This window comes from Cyprinodon variegatus, unplaced genomic scaffold (genome assembly GCF_000732505.1).
Source record: "Cyprinodon variegatus isolate N-32 unplaced genomic scaffold, C_variegatus-1.0 Scaffold337, whole genome shotgun sequence".
NCBI lineage: Eukaryota > Metazoa > Chordata > Actinopteri > Cyprinodontiformes > Cyprinodontidae > Cyprinodon > Cyprinodon variegatus.
This window is the reverse complement of record NW_015150790.1, coordinates 365,677-376,035: the sequence shown is the minus strand read 5'-3', so window position 1 is coordinate 376,035 and position 10,359 is coordinate 365,677. Positions and strand designations below refer to the sequence as shown.

At 35.7% G+C, this 10,359-nt stretch overlaps 1 protein-coding gene across 1 annotated transcript; it reads left to right on the top strand.

The window, feature by feature from the left end:
• Window positions 1-2,179: 2,179 nt before the first annotated feature.
• gpa33 (glycoprotein A33 (transmembrane)) lies at window positions 2,180-10,157 on the top strand. Its single transcript, XM_015385365.1, has 7 exons — window positions 2,180-2,311; window positions 2,560-2,714; window positions 5,391-5,604; window positions 7,197-7,361; window positions 7,477-7,593; window positions 9,105-9,234; window positions 9,341-10,157. The coding sequence occupies exons 1-7, from the start codon at window positions 2,260-2,262 to the stop codon at window positions 9,909-9,911; spliced, it is 1,404 nt and encodes a 467-aa protein (XP_015240851.1). The 5' UTR covers window positions 2,180-2,259; the 3' UTR covers window positions 9,912-10,157.
• Window positions 10,158-10,359: the final 202 nt, after the last annotated feature.

Sequence of the window (10,359 nt, the reverse complement as noted above, 5' to 3'; positions counted from 1 at the left end):
AGTTACTTTTAATTTGACAAACAAGTGTCATAAGAACATGTAATCTATCATTGACTATATGTCATTTTTGAGCTTTTCTAAGAAAGATCACAGCCGGTCAAGGAAAGAGGTGAACTGTAGTTTGGATTGGTTTTTACATTTATGAGCTCTTTATGCTGTTGGTAACACAGCAGTGAATTTCTTTAATCTAAATATGACTCCTGTCATTCTGTTGTTGGTGCGATGGTGCTGCCTGCAGGTCAGATGGAACACAACACCCACTGTTGACTTGAAATAGTAAACATATATGGCTTTCTAGGAAAAGCAACGCCTTTCTATCCAGCTGCTTATCTATGACAACCTGCCAACTAGTGGCAGCATCACGGTTTTCATAGCAGGAAAGATGTATGAAGGTAAAAGAAGGCAAGAAAACCAGTGAGATTAAATAAAAAATAAAATAAAATGTGACCGAGGCTGAACTATTTTGAAAGAGGCTGAACTATTTTGAAAGATAAAGTGCAATTTAAATCCCATGTGTAGCCGATGCAAACAGAACAAAAACTAAAGCTGATTTAGCTAAATATTGACAAAGTGGGCGGATTACAAATGCATGGAAACGTTTCTAAATTTTTATTTTTCTATCTTTGAATCAATTTTTTCTTCCACTTCACTATATGCAATAAAAACCTGAGTAAAAAAAAAAAAAAAAATCTGTCGATATTGTGTGCTATCTTTTGTTATATCCCCTTTCTTATCTTTATAAGCTCTAATTCAAATGAAAACAGATTATTGTGATTGGACGCCTGCTGACATGTGATATGTATTGCTAACTTATTACCTGGAAGAGGCAACTTCTCCACACCTGGAAGTCCTGCAAGTTCACCGTGAAGGTCAGGCAGACTCCTGTTCCTCGACGAAGATCATCTGTTTAAAGTTTCTACGGCTGCTCAATGATTTAATCGTCTCTTAAAAGATGATACCAAGAAGGAATTTCGTATTGCTAAAGATAATTCTTCTAATTACAGGTAGGTTTATGTTTGTTTTTTCCCTTTTTGTGTTTTTCTAAATAGCCCCTGCCACACCTTTATGAGTGTCACTGTTAATCATTGACTCACTTGCAGGCTACTCAATTTGAGGAAGGAGTATTGTGACATTCTGAATAAAATTATATTTCAAATGTAACAAGATTTATCTGCCTCTTAGTATGATAGAAAAGTAGGAATTGAGTGATTTGAAAGAATATTGATTGTAAGTATTTTCTTCTGTTTTCTAGTTTTTACTTACTGCTCGGGGTTGAAAGTGTCAATCCCAGAAAAGGAATATAAGGTCCACAAAGGAGAGGATGTTACACTGACCTGTTCCTTCGTGCCGGCTAGGCCCATCGAAAACAACTTTGTCCTGGCATGGGACGTTATTGGTACCCCATCGGTAAGATGTAAAAGATGGCCCCATGTGCCAAACGTAAAGCAGTGATGTTGTGTTCGCTGTTTGTGGTACAGTGTGTGAAATCAGAGGCTTTTCACTGAGTAAACAAGTCTAATATAGACCTGTAAACTTTAAAAAGAACATTTTTATGCACAGTATCCATAACACTTGTCCAACTATTTGTAAAGTTACAACCCACTCTTCAATGCATATTTATAAGGATTTTACCGACCACAAATCGGTCGATACTTGAAGTGATCAGAAAATTATACATGGTTGGTGATATTTCTTTTCAGAATAAAAAACTTTAAACATTTACTGACAATTTATAATCAACCCCATTACTCTAATAGCCTTAAATATTATTTATTNGAGGCTGAACTATTTTGAAAGATAAAGTGCAATTTAAATCCCATGTGTAGCCGATGCAAACAGAACAAAAACTAAAGCTGATTTAGCTAAATATTGACAAAGTGGGCGGATTACAAATGCATGGAAACGTTTCTAAATTTTTATTTTTCTATCTTTGAATCAATTTTTTCTTCCACTTCACTATATGCAATAAAAACCTGAGTAAAAAAAAAAAAAAAAATCTGTCGATATTGTGTGCTATCTTTTGTTATATCCCCTTTCTTATCTTTATAAGCTCTAATTCAAATGAAAACAGATTATTGTGATTGGACGCCTGCTGACATGTGATATGTATTGCTAACTTATTACCTGGAAGAGGCAACTTCTCCACACCTGGAAGTCCTGCAAGTTCACCGTGAAGGTCAGGCAGACTCCTGTTCCTCGACGAAGATCATCTGTTTAAAGTTTCTACGGCTGCTCAATGATTTAATCGTCTCTTAAAAGATGATACCAAGAAGGAATTTCGTATTGCTAAAGATAATTCTTCTAATTACAGGTAGGTTTATGTTTGTTTTTTCCCTTTTTGTGTTTTTCTAAATAGCCCCTGCCACACCTTTATGAGTGTCACTGTTAATCATTGACTCACTTGCAGGCTACTCAATTTGAGGAAGGAGTATTGTGACATTCTGAATAAAATTATATTTCAAATGTAACAAGATTTATCTGCCTCTTAGTATGATAGAAAAGTAGGAATTGAGTGATTTGAAAGAATATTGATTGTAAGTATTTTCTTCTGTTTTCTAGTTTTTACTTACTGCTCGGGGTTGAAAGTGTCAATCCCAGAAAAGGAATATAAGGTCCACAAAGGAGAGGATGTTACACTGACCTGTTCCTTCGTGCCGGCTAGGCCCATCGAAAACAACTTTGTCCTGGCATGGGACGTTATTGGTACCCCATCGGTAAGATGTAAAAGATGGCCCCATGTGCCAAACGTAAAGCAGTGATGTTGTGTTCGCTGTTTGTGGTACGGTGTGTGAACTCAGAGGCTTTTCACTGTGTAAACAAGTCTAATATAGACCTGTAAACTTTAAAAAGAACATTTTTATGCACAGTATCCATAACTATTTGTAAAGTTACAACCCACTCTTCAATGCATATTTATAAGGATTTTACCGACCACAAATCGGTCGATACTTGAAGTGATCAGAAAATTATACATGGTTGGTGATATTTCTTTTCAGAATAAAAAACTTTAAACATTTACTGACAATTTATAATCAACCCCATTACTCTAATAGCCTTAAATATTATTTATTTCCCCTCCAAGTTTGCTCTATGGACAAAGAAAGCCCACCTGTACCTAAATTGGAGAATAAATCTATTTTCTCTGTGAATGGCTGATATGTTAGAGAACATTAGTGAGCATACAGCAACATACAGCCCTCAGAGTGTCAAAAGTCAGATTATGAAGCAGCATTAATCAAAACCTCTACAATATCATGGTTTTATTTAGTTTATCAACTAAATGGCTGGACTTCTAACCTGGTTGACCAAGCAAAGAGAACATTATTCAGAGAAATCAAAGCTAAACACATAAAAGACACTGCCTGTCACAGTGTTTGCGGCAAACTCTAAAAACTCCAATTAAATTTCTTCAAAAGACATAGATTCTGGCTAAGTGACTCATCAACAGACCTCTGGACTCACAGTATTGAGTTATAATGTGAGAATATGAACTGGAAATCCCGAGAGCATGCATTAGGATTACTTATTAAAACCTGATGGTCTGTGAGTGAACATTAAAAGATGCTTGCTGAGGGAAATCAAATTTCTGAAATTCTGCAGGAAATCTATTGGAAATTTAACTTTTTTTTAATTAATTAACATTTCTGACATGATTTTACCGTTTCATTTAGTATTTTCTCAAAAACCATATGTTTGACGAAAAAAACATAATCTTTGCAAATGTCTCTCAATTTCTATCTGTCTCGTGACGTTGTTGATAAATTGCTGCATAGGTCTGACCTTACCGCCCGTATCTTGGTCAGACAGTTGAAAGGGAATAGTGACTGGTCTACGCAGCCCTATTCATTTTTAATATGTTTTTAAAGCTACGGACATCATTCTACCTTTTATGTGCCCCATTATTTGACAAATAGGATGCAGGGTCTTTTTACGGGATAACTCTGGATGCGTTGCAAAGATCCATGACTCAGGTGCAAGAATAGAACGAAGCTGCTCACAAGACTGCTATTAGTTATACACTTTACAAATCTGGCCTTTATTGTAGAGTGGCAGGAAAAAAGAAATCCTGGTTGGATGGAACTGTCCTGTTTGTAGTTTCCTACGACTACTGTAGACATAACATACATGTGAAAGCAGGTACTCTGCTCAGATGAAACAATGATGAAACCACCATTACCTTAGTAAAATATGGTGGTAGCAACACCATACCGTGGAGATGCTTTGCTTTAAAATGGAAATGGTTTAGAGTCCATGATTTATATACCAGGGTTTTTTGGGAAAACATATGCCAGCTGAACATGACCCTGAGTGTGTGAGGATGCACTCTATACACTGTATATAACCCAATGCACCTTTTCTTATTTTGATACCTGCTTCTTCTTCTTGACAATTTGAGCAGATGTAACAATCAATAAACCTTGGATCAAAATACAATACATTTGTTAGAGTTCCCCGGTCAAAATCCAGGCATAAAAAATATATTTTCCAGTAATCTGATCCAGTCATTTCTATTTTTCTTGACATCACAGCAACACAGTTACAGAAATCCAGTGACTTCAGTTTTATGTTTCCCGCTAGTGATAATTTATATCTGTGTTAATTGTCACCTTATTTTGAACATTTATGTCAAGCACGATGCCTTTACTCACATGTTAAGATGTATGGTTAATTAACGAATCGCTATCTGATTTTGGCTGATGGGCTTAGCCTATGTGTTGGATTGGATTGGATCAAAGTGCAAAATACTTCTGCTTTCACTTCACAATCATGTGCAGCTTTGTTTCAGTCTACCACATCAAATCTGATTAAATCCAACAATGAAGTTTGTGGTGCAAATAATGAGAAATGAGTGAACGTTTTTGTAAAAGGCATCATTCTACTTTTTAAGTTTAATTTTAACTCTAAGCCAAAAGCTCTCCCAATTAAAAATTCTAGCAATTAAATAAATTCTTGTTTAGCACTTTTTAAAGAAATTTATTAGCTTTAATGAACTATAACGTCAATGCAATGAGAGAAATGAAGCAAATGATCAGTGGTTTTATTGATTGTTTTTATGAGGTTCTTGTAACGGTAATGAACTCTGTCAAGGCGATGATGAATGAGGGAATCCCTCAGAACTGCAGTAGGCCTATGCATAAAACTCAGTGCTGCTTGAACGGAGATGTTCCCATTAAATATCTTATCTACATGGGTACACTTTTGCTTTATAAATTGGTTGGGATAGAATCAAATAAAATACAATACTTTTACCAGCAGTAGAAATTAGCCAACATCAAAATTTAAAAGACTTGTTCTTAATAAGTCAAAAAATATGTCATAACTGTGATGTCATAATCACTTGAAACTTTATTTATTATCTCTAACTGTATATTCTTCTTTCCTTTCACCAGAAAGCTGTGGCCACCTTCTTTAAGAATAGTCCCGTTGACATTGCTCCGGCTTATGAAGGAAGAGCCTCCCTGGAGGTTGACGTTGAAGGGGGAGTATCAACGCTCCAGTTAACAAAGGTGACCATGGAAGACAGCCGCCTGTACCAGTGCAGCGTCAGAATCCCCAATGATGATGAAGGGACACCAATTGCTTCTACTTCTGTTTTAGTCCTTGGTGAGACTTAACACAAAGTCTGTCAGTCTAAATGAATATGATATAAATACATAATATATGCGTCCATAACAATTTTAAGAAAAACATAGATTAATGTATTTTCTTTTTTGTAATTGTGGGGGTGGGCATATCCCCTGCACTTTTTCAAATGTCCATTTTGGTCCCCAATGTTTTACTGTCCAAAAAAAATGTTGTTTGATTGGCCCACTGTCTTTTCTTGTGAGATTGGCTGTCACCACTGTCACTCCTGAGAAGCTCACTTTACAAACATCTGATGCCCCAACCCCAACCCCCACCCCCACCCCACACACACACACACACACACACACACCCACACACACACACACACTTCTGAAAGCAAAATTTCGTCCATTTGGCGTAAAGAAAAAGCAGACTACCTTTGTAATCAAACAATAACTTTATTTCAGTGTCTCTATTTCAGCACTGAACATCTTTTAGTAATTACACTAAAACAAATGTTTGTCACATCAAATATGTGTCAGGTGGTAACCAAATCCTACTAGTCCTCCTCAGAGTTTAGGAGGCATTTTAATGTCCTATTAAACCTTAAAACAAAGGATTACTTGCATTCTTCATATAATAATGTCAAAATGTTCTTTTATTCCTTTAAATGTAAAGGGTGTGGTGGGCGCATCACTTGAAATACCCGGCACCCTTTCCATCCAAGCTGCCACACTACCGGAGGGAAATTTGTTCCAATATTGTTCAAATAAATAAATACAAAAAAAAGGAATTTTACAATATTACCTATTTTCGTTTGTTTTAATCTAAAAGATGGAAATTAAATATTTATGCTATTTTCAATCAAATAATATCTCAATTCCAAGATGATTAGTTTGATAAATTATTTATATCTTTTATATATAATATAGTGTTCTGTTTTAGGGTTTATGGGTCTTTAATCGTTTTTTTTTTTTGTTTACTCTGTCATGATCTGCCATTTACACTAGATGTCATTACTCAACCATATTTTGACTCGAGATTGCCTCTGACTCTTTCCTGTCCTCAGTTGTCATATTATCACTCTTGGGTGCCCTGCAAAAATATTCATATCAATTGAGCTTTTTATACATTTTAACATTGCACTTTCATGGAGTAATTGTGAAGTGATACACTGCTCTCAGAAATGGTAGCAATGTGCACTGGGGATGTATTTTTATTAAACTTTGTTTTACAGAAGAGACAGAGAGAATGATCAGAGTGGATGTGAGGATGAATGCAGCTATAGTCCAGACCTGGAAAAAAACTGGTTAGAAGCCTTAAAAGCCTTGAGATTAGGCTGGAAGTTCATCTTCCTGAAAAACAACTGTCTTATAGATAGGGATAAAATTAGAAAAGATTTTTCCTCCCAAAGTGAAAGAAAAAATGCATTGTGCAGTATAAAATGTAAAAGATTTGAAATCTAAACCATTTACCAAAATAAATGGGCTTCTTCTTTATATGCTGTAGTTAGAAAATATGATTAGGTATAATGTCTATAGCAAATATTCATTCTATTAACACCTGGGATGGAGAATCAATTAAAAACTTTATTGCACTTTATGTTTAAATAAAGTTAACTTCTATTTCAGAACCTCCCTCTAAACCAATATGCACGCTCCAGGGAAAAGCAGAGTATTACAGTGACATCACACTTACCTGCAAATCTGAGGAGGGTTCTCCAGCTCCGACCTATCAGTGGGCAAGCTACAGTGTTGACAACATTCAAAGACAATTTCCACTAAAGACAACAGAGAGTACGTATTTAAAGCAACCATAACTTAACATGTTCATTTATCAAGTCGGCTGGGCTACTATACTCTGCATGTCCCTACTTTGTTTGATATAATTATTATTATTTTTTCTTTACAGAGGATGGAGTTTTGTCTCTCTTTAATATCACAAGAGAGACGTCTGGATTCTTTATTTGCATTTCACAAAACAACATTGGCTCGGCCAGCTGCAACTTTACCTTAGCTGTGATGCCTCGTAAGTATTTCAACATATTTCAATTAAAAATCTAATGTATATAGTCTGAGATTAGTCTTTCCAACAATTACACTTTTATCAAATGTTCCAGAGTGATGATGGCAAGAGAAATGGTTTCCATATTTTTCACAAATAAGATTCTAAAAAAGTGTGCATTCGCCTTCAGGCCATTTTACTAAAAAAATCAATTTAATCCAATTAAGGCTTTTTAGAATATTTTAATATTTAATCACAACACAGGTAATCTCAAGGCACTTTACTCAGGCTAACCTGGGTCACTCTAGTATAAGCAGTAGTGGTTCTAGACCATACCTAGGAGGAAGGCCAGGGTGGTGCCCGCGTGTTTTCATGTGGGCAGAGAAAAGCATGAAAGGAAAACAGGGCAATACTTAATCAGTTGAAATATCTTAAGAGAGATGCAGAACCAAAGAACTACCTGTAAATCAGCACTTAATGAAGTAAAACATCCATGTCATTCAGTTTAATCAAAACAGAAAAAATCCCTTACTTCTGAAAAAAAGCAACTGAAATAATTAGTCGGCAAACAAATAACTACTAAACATACAATAAAGCTATTCTTAGGGACATTAGATAACTTTACATATTTTTGAGTTATCTGAAATTAAAAAGATTAGTTTTATCGTATTTAGATCTTAAGTAAAACTGATTAATTAATCAGTAACAAATTAGAGTCGTTATTTTTTATTTGGTTTAAAATAACATTAGCAGATGAAAACTGTGATCCTATCTCATTATAAATAAGTTGTTATAAGTCATTATAAGTTGTCCTTTTAAAATTAGAATTAAAAGCATAACTGTATAGACAGAAAATTAAATTGATCTGTTTGTTTACGCACATATCATCCTTAGAATTTATTTTGATGTTATTTATTCAGTACATTGGCCCCTGTATGGAACCACCCATGTCTGTAAGCTGTATAATAAGGAGCAAACCTAATCATAAAAGTAGACCAAGAGAGGAGAACAACAACTTCAATGATTTTTTGCATTATCCATATTTCTATCACGGTTTATCAGGATGGGTGCTGATGCCCATCTCCAGCTGTTTACGGGCGAGGGTTAGAGTACACCCTGGATAGGTCACCAGTCTATTGGAAAGACCCCGGGGCTGGGAATCAAACCCGGAACCTTCTTGCTGCAATGCTGCAGTGCTACCACTGCGTAACTGAGCAGCGGATTATTTGTATTTCTGATGTCTGGCTACCATTTGTTTGTCCCTAGAGCCAATAATCTTCTAATTCATGAAGTTTAAATGATCTAAAAAGAGTTTCCACTTTGGTCTTGATACTGAATCTCACTCCTCTTTTTCCCATCAGATCATTACACTCTTATTAAATGTATTCACTTTAAATATTGCTACAACTATCTTATTAAAGTTGTCTGCTATGGTTGTTCTACCTATGTATTTTTCCTGTCCCAATATTATGTGAAAAGAAGATACATCTGTCATATCTTTTGCATATGAATTTTGTATTTTTATTTTTTTCCAGCAAGTATGGGTATGGGGTCTACTGCAATAATAATAGGAATAGCAGTAGTTCTTGGTGCTCTTCTGCTTCTGGGGATTATCATTTTCTGTTACCGAAAGAGAAAGAGTAAAAAAGAAGCTACTGTAGAGGGGTATGTAATGTTTACTTACATTTAAGTTTTAAAACAGTACATTTAAAAAAAAAAAATAAAAAATTTATGTAATTGTTTACAATATCCTTGCTGTCTTTGTTTTTAGTGCGCATGGGGATAAGGTGTTTTATGACAAAGAAGGTTCTGAAGTCGGAGAGCCATACTTGGATGACAAGTCCACTGGAAAAAAGCTGCCTAGTCAGTATGAAGACAGCGATATAGCTTCTGAAAGAAATTATGTGAAGCATGATGGAAAAGGTAGTGATACAGATTCCCACCGTTACCATGGTGAAAAGAAGGATTACTCTCGTGGAAGCAGGGATAACCTGGACAATGAGCGGGATCGCTATGGAAGCCGGGATCGCCTTGATGACCGACGTGATCACCACAGAAACCAGGATCCTGATGATCAACGCAATCGGTATGGAAGTAGGGATCGTCTTGATGACCAACGCGATCGTTACGGGAGCCGTGATCGTCTTGATGATCAACATGATCGTTACAGAAGTCAGGATCGTAATGACCATCGCGATCGTTATGGCAGTCGAGATCGCCTTGATGATCAGCGCGGTCGCTATGGTAGTAGAGATCGGCTTGACGATTACCACGATCAGTACAGCGGTGGTAGAGACGTGTATCATGGTAGCCGTGATCGCATTGATTACCGTGACGATTAATGCTGAAACATAAATATGTTGAATTCCTGGAATACTATAAAAAAAGATCTTTCTTTCACATCTATCTTTCTATATATAATTCCTCTGAGAACTTCTCTGAGGAAGACTCAAATTAAAAGTATGCATTAGCAGAGGCAATCTACCTTTCTACATTTCATTCCCATTTTATGTCATTTTTATCAATCCCATGTAGAAGAATGGATCCTGGGGTTAAAGAATGTCTTGATGTCAAGTTGTTTTCTGTGTTCGTAATCCTTGCAAAAGATACTCTCCAGATAATGGACATCAATAGACATTTTTATTGTTATTGCCCTTTATAGCATGAAACCAAAAGTGGTTTCATGCTATAAAGGGCTATTTTTTTTGGGCTATTTCTCCAATCACCAGGAAGATACAGTACTTTGAAGCATTGATTTATGTTTAGATTGGCTTTTAGTATGTCCAGCTT

Excerpts from the sequence above, each read along its gene's own strand:
- gpa33 (XM_015385365.1), top strand. The coding sequence starts at position 2,260 with ATGATACCAAGAAGGAATTTCGTATTGCTAAAGATAATTCTTCTAATT. Across the intron at positions 2,715-5,390 it reads ACGTTATTGGTACCCCATCG|AAAGCTGTGGCCACCTTCTT; the intron begins GTAAGATGTAAA and ends TCCTTTCACCAG. Across the intron at positions 9,235-9,340 it reads AAAGAAGCTACTGTAGAGGG|TGCGCATGGGGATAAGGTGT; the intron begins GTATGTAATGTT and ends CTTTGTTTTTAG.